This window comes from Panthera onca, chromosome D2, assembly GCF_046562875.1.
Source record: "Panthera onca isolate mPanOnc1 chromosome D2, mPanOnc1 haplotype 2, whole genome shotgun sequence".
Classification (NCBI taxonomy): Eukaryota; Metazoa; Chordata; class Mammalia; order Carnivora; family Felidae; genus Panthera; species Panthera onca.
In genome coordinates this window covers 23229346-23253911 of record NC_138349.1, presented here as the reverse complement: position 1 = coordinate 23253911, position 24566 = coordinate 23229346, and the positions used below count along the sequence as shown (strand labels likewise).

The following is a 24566-nucleotide window of genomic DNA, read 5'->3' as shown; positions in this document are numbered from 1 at the left end:
TACCCCGCCCCACCTGCTCTCCAATTGCAGTTCTCTAGGAAATGGACTTCAACAGGGCTCTCCAGGACAGCTTTGTTCTTCCTTACTTGTACAAGGAGGAAATTACAGAGGTGAGCCTTCTGCCAACTGAGAAAGCAGGGTCAAAAGGAGGGTGTGTGCTGGGAGGTGGGCCTGGCTGTAATGTGGGGTTGTTGTTATAAGGCTGTTATAGGAGATTCTCTAGTCAGCCTGGCAGACTACAGATCATGGGACTAGATTATGGGCTCATTCTTTTTATTATTTATTTATTTAATTTATTATTTTTTTAAATTTACATCCAAATTAGTTAGCATATAGTGCAACAATGATTTCAGGAGTAGATTCCTTGAGCCCCTTACCCGTTTAGCCCATCCTCCCTCCCACACCCCCTCCAGTAATCCTCTGTTTGTTCTCCATATTTAAGAGTCTCTTCTGTTTTGTCCCCCTCCCTGTTTTTGTATTATTTTTGTTTCCTTTCAATTATTGGCTCATTCTAAGCAAACTGAAAAACTCCACGTGCTCGAGGGGACAAAGCCAGTATTTACTCAGAGCCTGAGAAGAATCCTATTTTTAATCTTTCTGCCAGAAAGAACTGAGAAACCAGAATCGTGCAGTCTCTAATGAGGTAACCAGCTCCAGACTGATCATTTTATCTCAACAGATGACGAAGAAGGGGAGCAGGGGGAAGGGGAAGGGGAAGAGGAAGGAGAGGGAGAATAGGAAGAAGAGGAAGTAGAGAAAGGAGAACAACAGCATAATAATAATAATCCTCACAACACAGATTAAAGAATCTTTTGAAGTTAAAAGGAAGAGAGGGAGAGGCCAAAGATCAAAGGGGGCAGGAAAAAGAAACACACACACACACACACACACACCAGTCTAATACTGCAGGAGATAGTGGACATGAGGAAAAAAATGGACCTCACGAACCACTAGAGATTATCTGGAGCTAATATTACTTCATTTATTACAAACACAAATCAGGTTAATTTCACATAGTGGGGATAAAGAGGATTGACGATTTGTATACAAGTCATACCTTTTAAAAAAGACATCATGGGGGCACCCGGGTGGCTCGGTCAGGTCAGTGTCCGACTTCGGCTCAGGTCATGATCTCTCAGTCCGTGGGTTCGAGCCCCGTGTCGGGCTCTGTGCTGCCAGCTCAGAGCCTGGAGCCAGCTTCAGATTCTGTGTCTCCCTCTCTCTCTGACCCTCCCCCACTCACACCCTGTCTCTCTCTCTCTCTCACTCAAAAGCATAAACAATTAAAAAAATTAAAAAAAATAAAAAAATAAAAAAAGACATCACGTGTGTCACGCCATTTGATTCTCGTGACACGCTCGTGATAAAAGTAAGAAACAAAAGGAGTAAATGGGTTCAACCTCCATGTATTATTCAGCCACTTGCTTTTTCCCCCACTTAGTATCTTGGACAATTCGTCACACAGATTTATCTAATTCATTGTGAATACCGTGTTCTCTAGTGTGGAGATATATCCCGAATGGTTTAGCCACTGCCTACAGTCACCACTCCTGCGTGGGTTTTGTGCTGACGCTGTAGTTAGGATCACCAGATCACGGATGAGACACAGAGGACCACAGTGCTGAAGACTCCACAAGCAGCCAGTGTGCTCCCTCTCAGGTCCAGCGCCCTGAGAGCTGCTGTGCTGGTGATCGGTACCAGCAGGGGTGTGGCTCAGACTGCTGCGGAACCTGAACGTCACCTGGGGGACTCACCTGCTCCAGGTCTTCCGCTGACCTTTTGCCTTCTCCAGCTGGATCCTGATAGGGCAAGACAAAGAGCTCAGCTGCGGTGGGCAAGCCAGGGAGCACTGCCACCAAGATGTGCTCGCCTGGGACCCCTGTGGCCTGAGGGAGAGACAGAAGCTCCTATAAGTCCCACAGGAAAAGGTGGTGAGAAGCATGGAAAAGCACGGAGTACTCTGAGAGGGTGGGGGGTGCAGGCAGGCAAGAAGGACGTGAGTTTTCTGGAAAGGACCTGACATGGTGCAAGGCCGCTGAAGCCCGTGCCAATGACACTCCCAGGGGCGAAGTTAGCGATCTGTCCCCAAGGGATGTGGGTGCTGCATCTCTATTTCTGCCACAGGACACGTGGCAGGTAGAAGAAGGTTAAACAGTGGCCCAAGGCCACCCAGGCAGTGTGTGGTGATGCTGAGTTTGGAACTGTGGTCTGACCATGAAGCCCGTGTTCTCAAGCACGGCTGTACTGCCTCCCTTCGCCTGACGCTTACATGCAGGAGCCCCTATCCCAGCTAATGTCCTCTTTCAGGGCCTTCCTCGATTTGAAACTCAGACATTATATCTGAATCATCCTCATTATATGCAAAAATGTTGATTGAATGACGTTTGTTTAAAGATTTCACTGTGAAGTGTCAAGAGAAAAATCCCATTTGATGAGATAAAGGGAACTGGTTTTTAGATAATATTCTGTTACATAGTAAACTGGAAGAAAAATGACAAAAAAAGTTGACTCCAAGTTGTATCTCTTATAGGGTTTATTAGAGTCCAATTGATAGTACGGTACCTTAGGGCTTAAGGAATTAGCCAAGTGTAACTACCCATCTCAAAGACAGGGTGGGATGCTAGGAACCAGGAGCTGGGTCAGCTGCCTCCTGAGATTGGGTAGCCAAGGAGTCTTTGAAATTGGAAGGGATTGGCCCCTCCACCCTACAACACCCTGTCCTGAGAGATGTTGAGTCAACATATTTATTCTGTATTTAGCTGATTATGCTATGCGGCAGCCTGGAAATATTGATGAGCAGGAGTTTCTAGCCTTCTGGACAGCTGGTGGAAAGGTAGACGCCCAGGGGATGTGATCCCTAGACTATAAATGTGAAGACAAAGCAGCCTGGAAGACTGGTCACTGCCGAGCTAATGCCTAGTTGATAAATCACCTGGGGGAGTCGGGCAGCTACCTGGGAGGCTTATAGGGATATGGATCCCCAGAATGCTACAGATGGAAGGAAGGTATCTGTGGACTCATTGAGGGGTGTGAGTCATCTCTCTTGGACAGCGGAGGAGAGAAACCAGTTGTCACCCCAGGGACAAACAGCTCCAAGGGCAGAAGGATCCATTCCAGGGGGCCTGTCGTCTAGTCGCTGCGCCCCCTGGTGGCCATGATATTTAGCCACCACCAAGGTCTCGGACGCTGAGTCATGAAGACAAAGGTGAGGTGGCATTTACACAGAGGCACATGAAGGTAGTCCTTCTCCACCCCACTGTTCCATGTATTCCTGTTTCTCCATGTAATAAAGCAAAGGATGGCCATCGAATGGAGTGGTTGGGATCCCACGAGGGTGGTCTGATTCGAGTCTGATTTTTAACAGTTTGGCCGTGGGCAGGATACCTAAGGTCTCTATTTCAGTTTCCTCAGCTGTAAAATGGGAATTATCAGAGTACCTACATCAGAAGCTAGTTCTTTTGTGATTAAATGTGCTAACAAAGGAAAAGCACTGAGAAGAGTTTTTGGAATACTGTTAAGTTCTACATAAATATCAACACAGACAATGGCATGAATGAGGACAAGGCCGGCCCTTTGTCAAAAGGCTGGACATGAGATCTGTTTTTCGAGCAGGGGTTATCTGAATGCCTTTAGCCCATCAGCTTCTTTATGTCACAAGGCATGATGTTCCTGGGTCCAGGAAACAATGGCTAAAACACCCTCAACTGATTTTCCTTTACAGACTAAGAAGATACCCTGGGGAAAGACAGCTCATCTCTGATTTTCTGGGTTTGTGCAATAAATCCAAGCAGCTCCATGAGATGATATCCCCATTCCTCTGCTTACTCATGAAAGTGGCATATGCAGGGGAAGATGTGCCTAAAGAGACTGTTTTCCCAAATTATCAGTGATACTCAGACAGGGATAAACCACACCATCTTGGTATTCTCCCAGAAAACTTAGGGGGTTGTGTTTCATGTGTACAAACCCAGACACTGGACTCAGACCCTTCACTTCAATGCAGGAACTTCATCACTTATTAGCTGTGAGACCTAAACAAGTTATTTAAAGTCTCTGAAACTCAGCTGTTTTGCCGGCAAAATGAGGACAATAATACCCTCCCACTGGGGTGGTTGCAGGAGAGAAATGCCTTTAAAAGAACTGAGACACAGAGAGATGGTTGACCATCACGTGCCAAGGGCTCACTGCCTGTGGGGCTGGAGGCCAGGGTTGCTCTCACTAATCGTATTCATGCTGTGTCACTTCAGTGTTGAGCAGGTGGCTGATCTTACACTTACTAATGACCTGATCATGAACCCTGCCGTATGAATATGATGGTCATAAATTTCCATGTTTCTCTTCTCTAAGCAGAAGAAAAGTTTTACAAGGCGGAAGGACCATGTGTTTGTTCCCAGTCTCATCCCCCTAACCCAAGGGACTGTGCTGTGTCTGCCTGCATGGGGATCCACTATGCAGAAAGCAGGTGTTTAGCCAGACCTCCCACGGGCTCTAGCTCGTGCCCTGTCAGCTGTCTGCACAAGAGGCCCTCACCATGCAGCTCTTGGAAGACAGAGAGAAAAACGTGTCGGGACAAGAGAAGGAACTGTCTGCACTCACTTCCACCAGGGACTTTTTGATGACTCGGCTGATGTCCCTCCTCCACTCGGGGATATCAGGGTTGTAGTCGTCCAGGTTCGGAGAGAAGGACAGGCGAAGGGACCGGAATTCCTCTGGGGATACAACAGTAGGGTGATCACCGTAAGTCCATGAGTTTTCTCAAAAGTGTGCTGTACTTTATGTTTTATGCAAAGCTTTCGTAATGTGTCTTTTTCCTCCACACTTGCCAGAGAGCCTTCTGGAAGGAAAATCTGCTATTCCCATTCTAAGCCTGCTACCTCTCCCAGCCTTCGTTTTCTAAACCAAAGCCCTAGGTCTGGCCCATGCCTTGCTCTGCAGCCTTTGCCCACGGTTCCTAGTTCTGAACTGTGCATTCCCAGACACTAAAAGCCCGGCATGCCCTGAATGCATGGCAGGTTTCTGACCCTGAGCTTCTGCACTTACTGTCTGTCCCTTCCAAGGAGCACCCCATCCTTTCTATTGTGCACACACACAGTATTCAAGCTCTAGTTTGAGCACTTACCGATTGAATCCTTTCCCCACCATGTTTCATTGTCTTTTTTAAGGGCACTAGTGTGAGTAGCACCTATCCCCATTATCATTATATGATTGTATTATTATTATTATTATCTGATTACATGATTATAATTATTATTATTGTCATTCTGTTGCTATGTTTTGTTTGTATGGAACTGTCATTTGATGGAATTTTAAGCTCCTTAACCCAAATAATTTGTTCACTCTCTCCGTAGCTCCTGAGTTCATCGTGATCCTCAAGATAGGATGGGATGACAAAAGCAAGGGTCTGATGGGGAGAATACGGGAAGCCAGAGGAACCCGGAGAACCACAGCACCAAGACAGACGCATATGTGACATTTATGGAAGAGAGGGAGCAAGGCTTGCTGACCACCCTGCAGTGTGAAGAAGGTTCAGCAGGACCGTCAGGGAGTCTCCGAAGGCACATCAGTGATGAAGGAGTACCCTGCACCCTGGGAATGGGTCTGCTTTAATATCCCTGTCACACCCTGTCATTAGCTGGGATTGGCACACGGGAGGCGTGGCCTTGGCCCAAGCACAGTGGCGGGTTTCAGAGCCCAGCCCTGGATAACTTAGCTGAGTACAAGTCAGGTCATGTCACTGCCCTAAAACCTGCTAGTGGCCCCACATGGTGTTTAGAATAAAAATTCAGCTTTAAAAAATTTTTTTTAATGTTTATTTATTTTTGAGAGACAGAGAGAAACAGAATACGAGTGGGGGAGAGGCAGACACAGAGGGGGAGACACAGAATCCAAAGTAGACTCCAGGCTCTGAGCTGTCAGCACAGAGCCCCATGCGAGTCTCGAACCCACAAACCGTGAGATCATGACCAGAGCCAAAGATGGTGTGTAACCGACTGAGTCACCCAGGTGCCCCTAAAAATTCAGCTTCTGAACCATGTCCTTCATAGCCCCACATAACCCGGTACAGGCTTTCTCTCCTGCCTCACGTCCACAGGCTTCCCTGTGCTCCAGGACCCTGTCTTCCCCCTGCTTCTGCGTGCTGTCATGCTCCTTCCCATACTAGCACTCTTCCACTTCCCCAGAGTCAGCACAGGTGGCTCCTTCTCATCATGCAGTCTCTCCTGGGAGAAGCCTTTGCCACTCGCAACCTGAGTTATCCTCCCTTCCGCAGCCTCAGACACCTTTCATCATATGACCCTATTTGTCATCTTCAGACTTCTGGCCACTTAAAGTATTTTGTTTTTACTGTCTGTCTCCCATACTGAAATACTAGGTCAATGAGGACGGAAACTCTGTGTTCCTGGCCCTGTGGGATGGTGCCCTGCACATGGTAGGTTTTTCTAGTCATTTAATTAATAAATTTTTATTGAATGAATGAATGCATAAACTTCTCTAGAGGTTCTCTGTAATCTGTGCATGTGCTCCATTCCTTTCTTGTTTTAAGCATGTCCTCACGTTTCAGTAGTGGCTCAGTAACATCAGCAATGCCAATTACACATTCGGAAAACATAAGAACCCACTTCTGCATTTCCTAACAATGCTAAAGACTTATTAGACACAGGCTTTGAAGATTCTTAAATTATAAGGTGTGTATTTCGGTGGTTAGCCTGTTCCAAAGTCCTATTTTTCAAAGCTTGTCCATTTTATGAGACACTGGTCACCTATATGAATATCACCACTTCAGTTCTGATGGAGAATAACAAAATGCATCTTAATTAGCAGCATGGAAAATGGAAGCCCCAAGGAATCACTCACTGAACCCTAACTTTTCACTTTAAAGATGTAAGGTAGGGGCGCCTGGGTGGCTTGGTCGGTTAAGCAGCCGACTTCGGCTCAGGTCATGATCTCGCGGTCCGTGAGTCCGAGTCCCGCGTTGGGCTCTGTGCTGACAGCTCAGAGCCTGTAGCCTGTTTCAGATTCTGTGTCTCTCTCTCTGACCCTCCCCTGTTCATGCTCTGTCTCTCTCTGTCTCAAAAATAAACGTTAAAAAAAAATAAAAAAAAAAAGATGTAAGTTGATTTTTTTTTTCATTTTCCCTGAACCTCTCACCAAACCATAGAAACCAAATCTATAAGGGAAGGTGTTTATCTTAATAAAAAGACACAAACAGAAAGATGATACAGCTCTCTCTGTAATAACTTAGCGGGCCCACTAGCAGGGGACAGGAGTTGCACACTTTAGTTTACTCAACAAGCAGGGGGTGCATGTGGGAGCAGTGGAAAGCATAAGTAGCCGAAATACATACATACATACAGTTAAGCCTTGAACAATGTGTGGGTTAGGATGCCCTCCCTCACCCTGGTACACAAAAATTGACATTGAACTTTTGACTCCCCAGAAGCTTAACTATTCATTAAAAAAAAAATGTTCTGTTTTGTTTTGCTTTGCTTTTGAGAGAGAGAGACAGAGTATGAGCAGGGAAGGGGCAGAAATTGAGGGAGACACAGAATCTGAAGCAGGCTCCAGGCTCTGAGCTAGCAGCACAGAGCCTGGTGCAGGGCTCGAACTCACGAACCATGAGATCATGACTTGAGATGAAGTCAGATGCCTAAGGGACTGAGCCACCCAGGCGCCCCAAAGTTAACTATTAATAGTGTATTGTTGACCAGGAGACTTACTGATAACAGAGATAGTCGATGACCACATATTTTGTATGTTATGTTTCATATACAGTATTCTTACAATAAAGTAAGCTGGAGAAAAGAAAATGTTATTAAGAAAATCATAAGGAAGAGAAAATACATTATAGTCCTGTACTGTATTTATCAGAAAAATCTGTATATAAGTGGACCTGTGCAAACCCGTGTTGTTCACAGGCCACCTGTGGGGTGTGTGTGTGTGTGTGTGTGTGTGTGTGTGCGCGCACGCGCACATGTGTTTGCAGCATATTTACGTTTTTTTTTAAAGCAAACCTGTGCCCTGAAGCAAATTAAGGAAAACAATGCAAATTAGATTTTCTTTCCTACAGTCTATTTTGTGGCTTTGGGTGGACAATCTTTTCCTGGTCCATTTCCCAAATATAATGCTTCCTTCAGTCTGACCATGATGGCCCTAATGTTCCCCTTAGCTTGACTAAATTTAGGCAAATTTCTTCCTGACCACAGCCACTGACCTCCCTTTTCCTAGAGCATTTACTACTTTCGAAAACTTGCAATTGTAGATTCTTCCTCTGCTCTTTTGAGATGCACATCTTCTCCAACCCAGGAATGTCTTTCTTAAGGACCTGGGAACCATATCTTTGAAATGCAACCATCAAGAAAGATAGAAAAATAGTATGGGGTTCCTCAAAAAATTAAAAATAGAATGACCAGATGATTTAGGAATTCTACTTCTGTGTATTTACCTGAAGGAAACAAAAACACTAACTGGAAACGATATCTGCACCCCCATATTCACCACAGCATTATTTACAATAGCCAAGATATGGAGATAAGCTACTCTCCATAGAAAGATGAACAGATACAGAAAGTGTGGAATGTATATGTGGAATGTAGAAAAAACAAAAACAAAACAAAACCTCAGATACAGAGGACAGATTTGTAGTTGCCAGAGGCAGGAGTGGGAAGGTGGGCAAAATGGGTGAGGGTAAAGAGGTACAGCTTCTAAGTATAAAATAAATAAGTCACGGGGATATAATACAGGGCATGGTAACTATAATTATTAATGCTGCATTGAATGTTGAAAATTGCTAAAACAGTTAAAGTTAAAAGTTGTCATCATGAGGGAAAAAAGAATTGTAACTACATACACTGCTAGAGGTTCACTAGACTTGTGGGGATTAATTCACAATATATACAAATACTCAATCATTATGTTGTATACCTGAGACTGATAAAATGTTATACGTCAATTGTATCTCAATACAGAAATAAGATTGACATACTCTTGCCATGTGTACCAGGAAAGGAAAGGAAAGGAAAGGAAAGGAAAGGAAAGGAAAGGAAAGGAAAGGAAAGGAAGGAAGGAAGGCAGGCACAATGGACCTCTGTCCATGACACGGAAGGAGCCTACCTTTCATGAGCACCATTTAGCAAACACAGTCAGCCTAATGACGGTGATAAGCCCTCACCTCTGAATTCCTCCACTACTTCATCCCCGGGTTTAAAAATATTCCTGACTTTTATTTTAGGTGAGTTCAATCTTGCCTGTTTAACTCTGTGTGATATAATGTATCTTATTTATTTATTTATTTATTTATTTATTTATTTATTTATTTATTTTTCTTAACATTTTATTTATTTTTGAGACAGGGAGAGACAGAGCATGAACAGGGGAGGGTCAGAGAGAGGGAGACACAGAATCTGAAACAGGCTCCAGGCTCTGAGCTGTCAGCACAGAGCCCGATGCGGGGCTCAAACTCACGGACCGCGAGATCATGACCTGAGCCGAAGTCGGCCGCTCAACCGACTGAGCCACCCAGGCGCCCCGATATAATGTATCTTTAACAGATCACACACTTCATTAAGATTTTCTAGTAATACAGGGGCGCTTGGGTGGCTCAGTTGGTTGGGCACCTGACTTCGGCTCAGGTCATGATCTCACTGCTTGTGAATTTGATCCCTGCGTTGGGCTCTGTGCTGACAGCTCAGAGCCTGGAGCCTGCTTCAAGATTCTGTCTTCATCTCTCTGCCCCTCCTCTGCTCATGCTCTCTCTCTCTCTCTCTCTCTCTCTCTCTCCCTCTCAAATATAAAATAAAACATAAAACAATTAAAAAAAAGATTTTCTAGTAATATGCCTGAAACTCTGACACTTCATCTAACTTAAGATAAATGAAGGATATTTGCTCAGAAATTTGGTTAGAGGAGGGAAGACCACTTCCTTGCTCAAGCTTTTGATAAAGAGACGATTTTAGTGAAGGTAGCTCATTTGATGGAGAACGATCCACTCTTGGATGACACCTTTAAAGACATTTTAGGGAGAAGGATAACTAAGCCGGGCAAGTGGGTGGAAAGTGGTTAGAAACATTCCCTCTGGATTCAGATTCCTAGGCTCTATCTGTTTATTATACTTAGCTCATATTTCTACATTTGAAAAATAGGAGTAAATATAGCCTATTGTTCATAAGTCTGCTCAGAGAATTCAATAAAACATCGTATGTATCAGGTGCTTTGAACAGATGTTGGTAAGGGCTTTGTCAATGTTAATTTTTACCACTACCATCCCCATTATTATTATTACTGGAGCTGTCACTGAATAGCAGAATGACTCAAAGCCAGTAATTTCCCATTTCTGGGCTACGATTTCCTCTCTGTGAAATGATGGCATGAGCCAGGTCAGGCCAAAGACCTTCTAGGTTTAACGTTCTCTCTGTGGTTCTGATGAGGTTGCTGATAGGCTTAACCAAGAGAACATCTGTTGGGAGTCATGGGTCAGTGCCCATTAGTGTCACCTATGACATCCAGGAAGGAAAGAGAGGAAAGGGAGTCTCAGATGGAAAAGACATGAAAGCTATTTAGTGGGGGGTAATTTCAGAGCATGGGCCCTGGGTCTAGATGGGCAGGGTTAGAAGCCCAGATCCACGACATACTAGCTGGGGCAAGTTATCTGTCCCGCTGAAGTAATGAGAGTATTAACATCGCCTACTATACGCTAGGTCGTCGTGAGGATTCAGTGCATTTGCTGAGCACAGAAAAGAGATGAAGAAGGAAAGAGAGGCAAAGGCACTCCCCCATTTTGGCCACCTGGCTAAGAGGTTGCCTCACTGATGGGACCTTGTTAGGAAAACCACAGCCCTGGTTTGCTCTCACTTACTGTTTGGGCTTGATCAAGCTACTTTCAGGGGCCTGTGGGGGTGGGGGGAGGGGAGGGGAGGAGGGAGGACACATTATGACTCTTAACACCCAGCCATGCAAGGAATAATGTCCTCAGACTTGTTCAAAAATGCTTATAAATTGCTTTTTGAATTTGAAGGTCAAGTTCACAAGATGAGAAATGAAAGCAGTACCTGCATCAGAGCCAATTAATTCTGGGACTGGGGCAACTGATAATATTTGGACCACTAGCTAGTTTCTCTTTGTCTCTCTCTTTCTGTCTCACTCCTGGTCTCACCCTCCCTCCCTTCATCCCTGTCTTTTGTTCCCTCTCTCTCTCTCTCTCTGCACAGCATTTACCTTTCCTATCTACTTTTAAATTTTAATTTTTCATGATGCATATATGCCACTTTCATATTAACAATAATTTTCACATTTTTATCATCCACCTATAACACTCAGTGCATACCTATCTATCTTTTGGTGCAGAAAAAAAAAATTACCAAAATGAGATCGATATGTATAAACTGTCTTTAATCCCCCATTTGAAGTCAGTGATCCTATCTTTCCATTTCAGTATATTTTCATTCTGTGCAATACTCTGACTACATTCAATTTCCCCAACTGATTAGCAGACTGTTCTGTATCATTGCTTGTTCAACCAATATCCAATCTATGATGATACATGACATCTGCATGATATTGCTTTTAATTTAATCAGAGTATTTTTTTTTTTAATGATATGTATTTCTGGAAGAGATCTTCAGAATAGTTACATATTGGTAGATTCTTCTTAATAATCAAGACTCTTAAAGTTAAACTTTAAATTGTTTGAAATGTATTTATTGTGTGCGTGTGTGTGTGTGTGTGTGAGAGAGAGAGAGAGAGAGAGAGAGAGAGAGAGAGAGCACATGAGTAGGATAGGGGCAGAGAGAGAGGGAGAGAGAGGATCCCAAGCAGGCTCCACATTCAGTCCAGAGCGTGATGTGGGACTCAAACTCATGAACTGTGAGATCATGACCTGAGCTGAAATCAGCTGTCAGATGCTTAACTGGCAGAGCCACCCAGGTGCCCCTTAAAGTTGAACAAAAGCCTAAATATTATCTATTTTCTTTTATAATGGGGGTTTTAGTTATTCAAACACCACCAGAATACCAAATGGAATGGATCAGCTTTATACATAATGAAACTCATTCCACCCCACCCAGGTGAATGGGTGTAGAGTTGCCCTTTGTGCCCCAGAGCCACTTTCAGGGAACAGTCCAATAAGTGCCCGCAGGGTCTTCTGACAGCAACTATGCCAGGGAACCACCTCTCCCAAGAGGAGGAGATCAGACTTGACTCAGCTCTTTCTCTACCACTACGCTCTTTTCCCTGGTTAGAGGTCATGAGCCAGGGTGGCCAGTGGGACGAAAGCACCAGGCTAGTTCATCTGAGCTTGGGCCCAGCGACGGGTTAGTGTAGACAGGGCACTCACCATACACCGCGATGCTCTTTGTGTCTTGCAGGATGGCATTCCCAGCAGAGACCTGGACTGTGATGGTGTTCATCCCTTCAGAAGTAAACTTGAATGATATGCTTCCCTCCAAGGTGATCAGAGGCTAAAATGGGTGAAGGCCCAGAGTCAGGGGACACTTGCTCAATTACAGATGAGACAGCCACTAGCTCTGATCCACCAACAAGCCACTTAAGTCAGCATAGGCTCTTCCTGGTGTGGCCCTGGGTGACCGGCTCCATGTATGCCTCCCCATCATCTCAAGTCCAGGCTAGAAAGGAGCTACGAGAACCATGACCCTAAGTAACTCTGCCCATTCCTTGTGAATATGACACCTCTCTTCCGGTATCTTTACACAGCAGTCTGGGGACACTGGTAGGTCTTGCTGTTTGGTGGGATATAGCTCTCTATCTGTAACCTGCTCAGAGCAGGCAGATCCCTTAACACAAAGAAATACTCAAATCAGACCAAAACAGGCAGTTCATATTAATCCAGATTTAAGCAGTAGTCATTGAAAATCTGTAAGCTTCCAGTTGTTCATCTCCAGGGTGTACCATTTATAGAAAATTACAATGGAACACAGTGACTGTGGACACCAAAACTGTACTATTTAGACTGGAGTGGCCTTGTGTGGCTTGGTTCCTCTGAGAAGCCCTATCAGCAGTTTTTGGAAGTAGCTGCTATGGAAACAAGTACTAATTGGATAGTGGTTTGAGGACTGAAAAAAAGAAAAAGAGAAAAAAAAAGGATTTGGAGTAGTGCCTGTAATCTAATCGGATGCTGGGGTCCTGGAGGAAAAGATTATTAGCTTACTGACCTCCCTCAACTCATTCCTCACAAACATTTTTCTTTCCTGTCTTTTCTTAATTAATTTTAAAATCTAAATTCATGTTCCTCCCTGTATGGCAGAGGGAAGACCAAAGCCCGGCATAAGAAGTCTACTCGACACAATCTGTGGAGAATTTGTTTTTTGCTGAAAGGTTTAAAAAAAAAAAAAAAAAAAAAAAAAAGGAGACATGGAAGAAAGTTGTTTAGTATGTTCACCTTCTAGCACTAGCTTTCAGGCAAATAACTTAGATTTCTCCCCTGCCACTGTGGGTAGTGGGCCCTACTGGGGTCAAATTTATATGCGAGGTTTCAGAAGAAAAAAAAAAGGCTTCTTTTCAGCAGCTGAGTCAAATTAGCCATAGAGGTGAGCGTTTCCTTCCCCTGCCGGGCATGTAGCAGGGCTGGGGTCAGGAGAGGTATCTTCCCTGGGCCTGTGCAAAATTAGGTCTCCAGTGAGAGCCAACATTAAGCTCTGGGGTAGAAACAGATTTGTATTGGAATAAGTTGCACTATATTTGAAGAGCAGAGCCCCCCAGTGCAAGAAAACGACTCTGCTGGAGGAAGATGAAGGGTTCTGCGCCCCCTGGGGAGGCCTGCGCCCCCTGGGGAGGCCTGAGGCTGGCTGCCTACACTGACATCTGGAAGCCAATTTGAATCTCTGAGAATGGAGTCAGTTCAAAACGGAGCTTGCAGCCTAGTATGAGGGGAAAACAATTCCCTTGTGCACGGGGAGGCCTTGGATCTGGCCTCCGGTGAAGCCGCTGAATGAGGCGGGGAAACCACCTCCTGTGTGTCCTCCTCATTTTTTTCTGGAAAATGAAGGGCTTACAGTAAGTGAGGTTTATGGTCTCTATGGAGTTTAAAGGTGCTGCTGACTTCTGGTCACAGGCCATGGTTTTTCACAGGGAAAACATAAAGGGTAAAGCTGTGGCTACGTCTGATTCAGGGTGAGAAGGCCATTTGGGGGCTGGGTTGTAGTAAGTATTTGTTGCTTCGGACTCTCTGTTATCCATTGGCTTTTTTTTTTTCTTTTTGTGGACCATTTTCTCCCCTCTCTTGGACCATGTGGTTCCAAGGAAACTGATTTCAACACCTCTTTTTCCACCCCCACCACTGGGAAGGCTTGGTCAATAATACTCCATTCTGGGACATCTGTAAGAACTTCTATGAAAGACAGTTCATTTTCCCTGCTAGGCGGTGACAGTTAAATAGCTCAGGTTGCTGCAAAGGGTCTTTGCAAAGGCAAATCTCACTGGAGAAGAAGGCCAATGTGGAGGAAGATAAGGGGTAGGGGTGGTGCGGTGAGAGACAGAGAGACAAAGGCAACAAACCGTTGAGATGACTGGTGTACTAAGAGCCTGCTCTCCCCAAAACGAGGACTACCCTAGACCCTTGAGTTACAGAAGCCATTTCATTTCCTCTTTTCCCTTCAGCCAGTGTGAGCTGAGCTGCCACTAGACGCCACGTGGAAGGCTGACCCACCTCTGTGTTGTTTCCATACCACCATACGTAAGTGAGGGTGCCCACTTGGCTGGGCCACAGCACTGCAGTTGCGTTGACCTCTTTGTTCTTCGTGGTGACAAAGGGAAGAGACAGGTGTACATGCTCCAGGGGACCTGAGGCACAAGAGAAAAGACAAGTCATGGAGAAGGAAGAACTTTCTTTGCTTCACCTTTCCCCGCTCTGAAGAGAATACGTATTAGTTCTGGAAGTCTCCAAAACGTGACAGTCCTATTCCCTGAGGAAAGTGCCAGGGGTTGCCCCTGCTTTGGAGAAAAATATATATCGTGACCCATTGTATCTCAATATTTTCCACTTACTGGTCTTTCTTCCAGGCCTAAAACCTGAGTTATGTATGTGTAAAACTTTAGAAATTTACAAGTAATGTATGAAGTCCTTAAAAGAAGAGCCATGATACGAGACTTCACAGGAAGATGCAAAGTCTTTCCAAGAGGTCATATCTGTGGCGGTAAACAAGGATGAAGGAAACCTCATGGAGTCCAGGTGGGTGGCAGGGGGAGCTGGTGGTGGTGGTGACTTCACAAATCCCCAAACCATTTTAGATGTGATAATTCTTTACTCTTTGTTGGATTTTAAAGATCTGTGTATGTGTAGACACATATGTGTGTGTGTGTGTGTGTGTGTGTGTGTGTGTGTCGCTGCCCGAGCATATGTAACACCACCTGTTTGGTGTTAAGGTCAGCTTGTCTAGGACAAAGCGTGCATGAGCAGGTAGAGACAGCCCTGTGGTTCTCAGGTTCTCAGGATGTGCTCAAGTGAAGAGAAAAAAGTGGGGGGGGACGATTCTAACTACGGAGGCCCGCTAGATGGACAATATCATCCACATCCTGACCTTCAACTAATAAAGTTCATGCTTAGAACTCAAAAATCACCGACTTGACTCTGGACTCCATTAGGAGCCAAATGTTCCTAAGAAATTCATCATTTCCTACACGACCCCCACCCCTTCTGTAATCTCCATATCTTAATGAAAAAAAACAAACAACCAAACCAATGTATATCCAGGGCACCAACCCAGAAGCATAAAGTCAATGTAGATTCCTTATTCCTTGCCACTCATTCTATGTTAGAAACCATGGATCGGGTTTCATAAATACCTTTCAGTTAGAGTTCCTCTCACCATCCCCAGTCCTTCCCTGGCTCATACACCTGGACTGTCACGCTCCATACAGACCTTCTGGCTTCCAACCTGCTCCCATGCTAATCCACCCTCCCGCTCTGTGTGTTCACTGCCTGCCTGCCTCAGTAATAGACAAGCTGCACCAAGTGCCACGGTGCCCAGAACAAAACATATGCTCCAGGGTGAAGGTAGAGCAAGTGTAAAGATCCTGAGGAAGAACTGGATCTCCATGTTTGTGGAATAGCAAGAAAGTTCAAGTGGCTGCAGTGAGAGGTGGAGGGAAAGAGTGGAAGCCATTGAGACCTAAGAGGTATTTGTACATACAGCATGTCAGTCCGTGGGCTCTGAACTATGCATATGTGGGTTGTATGAGTTCATTCTTGCATGTATACAATTTATATGTTCATACAATGTATGGCAATGACTACGTACCTCTCAACCTACAAACTGTTGTGAGAGTGATTTTTCTAGAAAGCCAAGTTGATCTTGCTTACTCACTTGTTCAAAACTAAATTTCGCACTCCCTAATTATAATGATGATGGTAGTTAAGACCTATTGATCTAACATTTGTGAGACAGAGAACACAGGCTACAAACTTTTGGAAGGTAAGAGTCTTTCATATTTACCTTTATACATAAAGGCTAGCATAGTTCCTGAGATGTAGCAGATAATCGAGTGTTTTGCTGGGTAAATAAACAGACAATGCAATTTCTTGTTTCTGCTTTTGTCTATGCTTCTCTCTCTTTATAGAATTAGAGTCTCGGTGACCAGAATACAGGCAAGAATTGATTTCCTGGTTTATAAGCCATATGATAAGAAGTAGTCGTTCATAAGTCAGAACGGTTCAATACAATAATAAAAGGGCAGCATTCACTGAGTGATAACCATGTGCTACGTATTCTGCTAATGACCCTTTTGAGTCTCATTTGCTCCTCTCCACAGCCTTATGGAGTAGGCGATACTATCAGGTCTGCTTAGAGATGAACCAACAGAGGAAAGTGACTTTCCCAAGGTCACGCAGCTAGGAAACATCCACTCTGGGGTGTGAACCAAAGAAGTTTGATGTTAGAGCTCGTGCTCTAGCCAGCTGACAAATGCTCAAAAGACCTTTCCCTTTTTAACAAATTAGCTATTAAGAGTCAGCATCCACTGATTACTTAAATACATTCCAGGCACTGGCAAATGCACTTTATACATGTTCTCATTTCTTACACGGCTCTTGCTGTTTTGCTCCAGTAGGCTAGGCCCTGTTCTGCCCTGAGGCCTTGGCTTAGACACCCCTCTCGAGGCACCTGCCAGTCTTCAAGTCTCAGTTCCAGGAACCACTCTTCTGGAATGCTCTTCCTGACTCCCCTGATCTGAGTTAAATGACTCAGCTAGAAGACAAGGACTAGATGAGCTTTGTTAGACATGCCAGTTCCATTCTAACAGGGTTCATTGTCTTTGTCTCTGTCACATATGAGTACTTAATATATTTTTATTTTTTTTAATGTTTATTTATTTTTGAGACAGAGAGAGACAGAGCATGAACAGGGGAGGGTCAGAGAGAGGGAGACACAGAATCTGAAACAGGCTCCAGGCTCTGAGCTGTCAGCACAGAGCCCAACGCGGGGCTTGAACTCACTGACCGCGAGATCATGACCTGAGATGAAGTCGGCCACTCAACCGACTGACCCACCCAGATGCCCCATTAATATATTTTTAAAGTCAGAATATCAAAGTGAGGATGGTGCCTGTGTCCTCTTAATGGCAACAGTTGAATCTTCTTAGTGAAAAATGGTCACTAATTCATTCAATAGTTTTAGAGTGCTGCCATATGTCAGACATTATTCTAGGTGCTGGGGACACCTGGTACTTGCTGGGGCTTATGTATTATTGAGGGAGGCAGGCACTGAACACACAAAGCAGGGGTACGTGATAGAGTGCTAGTTTTGTGTCTCAGAAGAAATGACACTGGAGCAGTGACCTGAATGAAGTGAAGGCGTGCACTCTCTGTGATGCATCGGGGTGAGGGTTGAGCAAGTGCAAAATCTTGAGGAGGAAGTTTGCTCGCCATGTTTAGGGACTAGCAAGAAAGCCCAAGAGGCTGCAGGGGAGAAATGGAGGGAAAGAGTGGAAGCCAAGGAGACCTAGGATCCAGGACGCATAGCATGTTGGCTTGTAGGCCATGAAGTACGCATATGTTTGCATGGGTTCATTCAAATGTGTGCAATTTACCTTTCATATTCCCACCTTGTCCTCTTGTATTCATTTACTTTTTGTGCATTTGACATACCTAGTTTCTGCTGCCCCAAACCTAGCTTTTAAGCATCTCTTCTATGTATAGAGGGTGCAGTCTGAGCTAGGGGAGCCGTGGAAGCGAAACTCCAGTCCCTGGAGGCCCCCAGGTGGCTGGCTGCACTCAATCCAGAGTTGAACAAGCTGGCAGAGGCAGCTCCATGACAAACGTGCCTGTGGTGCCGAAGAAGGGCGGCAGGTGGCGCTGCATCACTCCATATGAATCTTTGCTGCAAGGTGGTTGAGGGAAATGGGAAATTACTTAAGTGACTCGGGTTTCCCTTCTCTTTTCTTGTTTAGTCCTAATGTGCTGCAGGAAGCAGCTGACGCCTGTGAAGCTGGACATCGTGCAAGCGCGCGCGCGCGTGTGTGTGTGTGTGTGTGTGTGTGTGTACACGTGCAATCACACACACAATGATCGTTTGGGACTGACTCTACCATTTGTCCTGGAGACCTCTGACTGTAGAATTGAATATTGTGTATGCATTACATTGATGTTTGTCTGAAATGTAAAAAACGCTCTAGGAGAAACTAAAGTAGTTCAAAGTATAAAGATGAAATCCTAAAACAGAGTCCCTTAAACTGCAATGTGCATACGGATTATACTAATCTGTTCAAGGCAGATTATGGGCACGTTTCTAGAAATTCCAATACAGCAGGTCTGGAATGAACACTGCATTATTATCATGCAGTTCTGGGGTGGGTGACTCATTCACCCACGCTTTACAAAACTCAAGTCTAACATTTGCTGGCCAAGATAACAATCATGTGAAAAGTTGCAAAACTACATAGGTTTTCAACAAACTGATCACTTCACCCTAAGGTAAGAGCAGAAAGGCATCTGTAAATGGTACCTATGTTAGGAGGTAATTGCAGAGAGATCTAGAAAGGACTACAAAATCTAGCTCAACTACTTATTTTTAACCTTTCATTCTGCTAATCTGCACAGTATTCGGTGGCTTTTTTCTTGCAAGTCCGGCTGAGATGGGGCAGCTTTCTGACCAGAAATGTGCATGTCCTCTAAATTCTACCCGCTCCCACCAGCTGAGGCCAACACTGGCTGCACCACCACATGTCCCGTTAGTTTGCAAACTAGCAGAGCACAGTAAATACTATCCCCAAGAACTTTCTGTCAGGCTACCACAGATTACCCAACCTCCCAGTGGGAATGGCTCACCCACTCCTGGAAACTTTACAGCAGGCACATCCTCTCCACTTGTTTCTGATGACTTCTGCAAACCCGTATTAAAAACTAAAACAAGAACAAAACCAAAACTCTCTGATTTGGACTCAAATCACCTTTCCGACTTGGAGGGTAGAGAGAATCTTTCTTCAAGACAGGAAATGGGGGAGAATTCTGGGCAAAGGGGTGGGTGTTAGTGAGAGAAGCGGAGGGTAGGCTTGGCGAACTGACCTAACGGTTGCTGCTCAGAACCCACTAAGTAGAAACGCACGTGCTACTTTGTGATGATGGGAAATCAAGCTTTGCTAGTTGACAGGTCACAGCATATTTTGCTTGAAAGAACCTTTGAGAAACAAGATGTGCCTTCCTCACATGACAGCAGAAAATCTAGGCTCAGGGAAATGGAGTGACTTGGCCAGGAGTTTGGGCCAACTCCCAACTCAGTCCAGTGTTTGGGTTTCGTTTTTTTCTACAAAGACCACCCCCAGCCCTGCCCCCATACCCTGGTACTGTGGCCCAAAATGGCCAAGAGACCCTTCAGGTTTGAGATTTGGGGGAATGTTAATCAATTACGGTCTTGTTCTGACTTCATCTTAGTATACAATGGTGTCAAAGCACTTCTCCCATCTTCGTTTGCTCCATCTGCAAGAAAGGGCCGATGTTGCCTGTCATGGTACAAGTGTCAGGAGAAGCAAAGGAGGGCATGTGCCTTTGCACGGTGACATGAACTTTAGGAGAGAAGTGGGGACGTGAGCAAATATGTCAGACCTGCCGAAACTGCTTATGACGGGGGTTTTAGATGTATGTGAGTTAAAGAAAGTTTAGAAAAAAATCCTGCTTTGATGCAGTTAGGAAAAAAGAGTTCATTCTTATCCCCAAGGCCAGGCTTAGAAAGGGTTCCATTACATGAAGTATGCTTATCCAACCACTTAACCCAAGATAAGCCTAACAAAATTGCAATCAGAACACAAAACTTTCCAGGGGCGCCTGGGTGGCTCAGTCAGTTAAGCATCTGACTTCAGCTCAGGTCATGGTCTTGTGATTTGTGAATTCGAGCCCTGCATGGGGCTCTGTGCTGACAGCTCAGAGCCTGGAGCCTGCTTCATTCTGTGTCTCCTTCTCTCTCTGTCCTGCCCCAACTTGTGCTCTGTCTCTCTCTATCAAAAATAAATAAAGGTAAAAAACAAAAAATTAAAAAAAAAGGAAGAACACAAAATTTTCCATTACTAACCGTCTGCCATTAAGGTGAAAGTCAAAGTACTGAGCCACTCACTCAACTAGGCTAATGAGAAAAAAAAAAAAGCCACTGAAAAAAGCAGTACATTTCTTCTAGAAGCCATGGCTTCAGCAACCTTTAATCTCTGTGCTGTTTTCCTTCCCAGGGTTGAGTAAGGTTGGGAGAAAACCAGGTTAGGGAGCTAGCTCTCAGAGGATCTGATCATGTTTAAGGGGTGAGGAAGAATCCACAGGGTGACCAAGACACCAAGGTGTGGATGATCTATGGGAGAGCCTGAGAAACTGCGACACAAAGCTAATGCTGAACTTGAACTCGGTATTTACACATGGTTAGCATGTGGTAGATGTTTCATACACAGGCGAGATATGGAATAAAATCACTGTAATTCTTCAGGAGAGCCTGAATGGCTGTAAGGATAAAATCCCCCTTACAGAATAAGCCATGGAAAAACGACAGGTTGCTAGGTAGGTGGCCATTCTCAGCAAATGTACCAGCATTTGTGTGGCAAGTTAGTTTTGCTACTAATAACCAATGTTGGTGAGGTACTTCTGAGAGATTTTCTGATTATTCCTTAGTAAGGAAGATTACTTCTTAGCAAGAGGCAACTCCAGAAAGTCCATACAGGACAGCCTGGGGTGGGACAGTCATGGAGTCAGCAGGAAGGGAGCCTATGGAAGGCACCTTGAACCTATGTAGTGGTACAGCAAGGAGTTCATGTTCCTTCGGGACAATCTGTGAAGGAGAGGAGGGGATAAGGGTTGGTGGAGACAAGCTGCATCACTGACAAGACTGACCTCAGTGATCAAGAGCTGGCACTCCAGAGTCTGGCAGACCTGAGTCTGCAGCCTGGCTTTGCCAGATAGTAGGTCTACAAATGCATTATTCAAATTCCCTGACACCCACAGCTCTTTGTAAGTAGGGTTTCTAATAGTGCCTACTTCCTCAGGTCATTTTGAGACGTGAGATCATACATGCAAAGAGCTTGCTTAGCCCAAAAGTGGTCACATAGTAATTGCTTCATAAACTTCAGCTGAAAAGAGGCAGGAGGAGTGGGCACACTGGGAATCTTGTACAACTTTGCTTCAACCCAAAGGAGGGAGGATGCGTTTCTTCAAAGCCTTTTTGTCATGAGTGTACAGGAGAGAAAGATCAAGAATTATTGGTACTGCTGAAATCCTCAGTAATTAACAATCACTTGGGTAATCCCTGGATACTCTTGTCCTCCCACTAGACCAAAGAAGCTTAAGAAAAAAAGATTCGAGTTGGTATGTCCTATACTCAGTTTAGTTTCATGGGCAAGGGGCAGGTGGGAGGCATGGGATACTGCCTGGCCTTAATATTTTTCACTTAGAATTTGGAATTAGTTTGGACCAGGCTGTCCATAAAAGGAGCTTTCATTTTAGGAGGCCAGTGCCTTCTCCATCAGGCCACTGGGGCTTCACATAGCTACTTTCATTCTAAAGCAAAGCATTCTGTAGCAATCTAAAGATGTCCTAAGCCTGTTTGGGGATGCCCCCACCCCTGCCACAAGGGGCCTTCACGGCTCACGTTTGTACTACACGCAGCTTAGCAGCAGTCATGATGTCGTCAGACTTAACACATCTTTAGATTCCTCCGTGGGGCAAGCGCTTCGACACCTCTTGGAACTGCTTCTTAATGCAGCTTCCACAACACTGTTTACACTCTTTCCCTCTCTTGACACCAACTTCTCTCTAGCACCGAATCATCACGGATAAAAGCCCAGGAAACACACTTTCAAAACAGGAGCACGAGTCTAAAAGAGTTATCAACAGTGAGGTGTATCATGGGAAGAGAAGAATAATGAGATGGGGAGAAATTCCATCACTAGTGCTAATTCTCAATGCAGTAGACTAAGCCATACATGGGAGTTGTTTTCAAACGTTTCTCGCTTAAAAAAAAAAAAAAAAAAAAAAAAAGACAAATCCATATTCAGTCACAGAGCTCAGCAAATTGCTTAGGCCCAGCCATAGACACAGGTGTTTGATCTCAGAAGCATCTGGAAGACGCACAGGAAGTGCCATGAGACCAATTTCGGGCAACACAAATTCTAGGATTCTTCAAACTTTGTCCCCTGTTTTTATTTTCTCCCCATTTGGCTCTCTTATTCTCCTCTCCCCTTCTACTCAAAGATAACTTGTGAGCTGCTTCTAGATACGACATTTGGGGTTATATGTTAAAAGGACACAGCATTTAAAATATGTCATAAACCAACAACAGTAATAACATACAAGTTACATGTAAGTACAGGACGGCGCTGTCCGACCCCAGACCGTTGTCCACCTGCACCGTCACTCGGAAAATGCCCACGTTGTGATAGACATGTTTGATGCCATCTTCCATGGAGCTGAGGTTGACGTAAGACACTGCCACGCCATCACCAAAGTCCACTTGGATGAGTGTCCTCTGGACGTCACCCTGAAAAACAGCCCAACATCAGGAAAGGGGAGTTGGTGCTTGCTGCCTCCGCTCTAGGGGCTTCTCCTGGTTCCTGGCTCCGGGAAAATGGCACACTCTGGCTCCCTCCTACAGCTGGGAGCATCTGTCTGTGTTTGACAGAATCCCTGTGACATTCCCTAGCAGACAGGAGCTACCGACCAAGATGGACGGTCTCCAAATCTGAAGGGCACTGATGACCGAAAGTTTCAAGGTTTGGAAAAATTCAGTGTTCGTTAATCAGCTCTAATTTGATATTCAGTTTCTCAGGGGGATTTGTTTATGCTCTTAGCATCCACGTGAATAAAAGGTATACGCACGCAGCTTTAAAAATTCAGCCTACCCCACATGGTCACAGACCTCTCCCATGTGTTCAGAACACCTGGGCCCCTTATTTCTGGTTCCCTAACCATATAAGGAGAAGCATAAAAGACATCTTGCCTCACACCTGATATGACATTGGACTCAGCCCTGTTATTAAGATAATAAAGGTTAATGCTTTCATACTTCAGCATTTTGTGCTATCAGAATGATAACATTTTATTCTTCACAGAATCTTAGTTGGGAGAGAAAAAAACAGGCCAATATTTGTCCATTTTACAGGTGGGGAAGCTGAACGTTTTAATTATCTGTTCAAGGTTAACATGGCTAATTAGCAGCAGACCTGGATTTGAGCCCATCTCCCTGGATTTGCATCTCATTCATTACAGGCGGGTAGAGCACTGATGGCTCCCTGTGCTTGGATCCCAGTGTGCCAGTAACAGGCTGCATGACTTTATGCATTCAGCCTCCTTGGGTCTCCATTACCTCATCTATGAAATGGGCATAAGAATACCTTACTTTCTTAACTTGAAAGGTTGTTCTGAGACATGTGAGTTAATCAGTCATCTGTAAAACTCTGCTTCAAAATAAATTACTGTCAAAACAACACAGCTGTGAAGGACCTGCCATAACCCTTTTTACAGCTGGATTGGAATCCTACCATTCTAATATTCCCACTAGTAGGCCAGGAGAGGGAGGATCAGGTCTGCTTTATGAAATCCGGGACCTGTAAGAAAATTGCCTTTTGGAATAACAGCAGAGATTATTTAGGAACAAAGTTGCTTAGACCTTAACCACAAAAAACAGCTTCCTTCCCATGCAGCCCATCCTTTACCAAGTTTCAAGTTTTCTGTTTGTTTTCTTAGCTTTTCCCATTTTAACTGGGAGAAAAAAAACCTAAAAGCAAGCAAACAAACAAACACCTTTTAAATAAAAAAAAATATTTTCGATTAAGTAAGGTTCATCTGGTATCATATTTTTTTGAAAAGGCCAAGTTTAAAATGCTGACATTTAAAAGGCTAATTCACAAGGAAAGGAAAAGCCGTTCAAATCCTATGAATCTCCATGACCTACTGTTCTGTTCTATGCCCAGCCAAGCACTGTGTGGGGGGCACACTAGCTAACTCTCAGTAGGGCATGGGCAAGAACTCTCCCCTAGGGTGGGAGAAAGAAACCCCACTCAGAACTACGAGACAGATGAGCCACAAGCCCAGACATGGTGCAGTTACCTGAATTCCCTTCACTAATAAATATAAATGTCAACCATTCTTGCTGACTTGT

The 24566-nt window shown here is 44.6% G+C and overlaps 1 protein-coding gene across 6 annotated transcripts in view; it reads right to left on the bottom strand.

Moving 5' to 3' along the window:
- SORCS1 (sortilin related VPS10 domain containing receptor 1) overlaps window positions 1-24566 on the bottom strand; it is a 502203-nt gene that overhangs the window by 29968 nt on the left and 447669 nt on the right. For all 6 annotated transcript variants that reach the window (XM_078434807.2, XM_078434808.2, XM_078434810.2 and 3 more), the window contains exons 19-23: window positions 22760-22946; window positions 14654-14787; window positions 12326-12449; window positions 4597-4709; window positions 1755-1886 (exon numbers count right to left, since the gene is read on the bottom strand). In XM_078434807.2, coding sequence (XP_078290933.2) covers window positions 1755-1886; window positions 4597-4709; window positions 12326-12449; window positions 14654-14787; window positions 22760-22946 — 690 coding nt within the window. The remainder of the gene's footprint in view (window positions 1-1754; window positions 1887-4596; window positions 4710-12325; window positions 12450-14653; window positions 14788-22759; window positions 22947-24566) is intronic.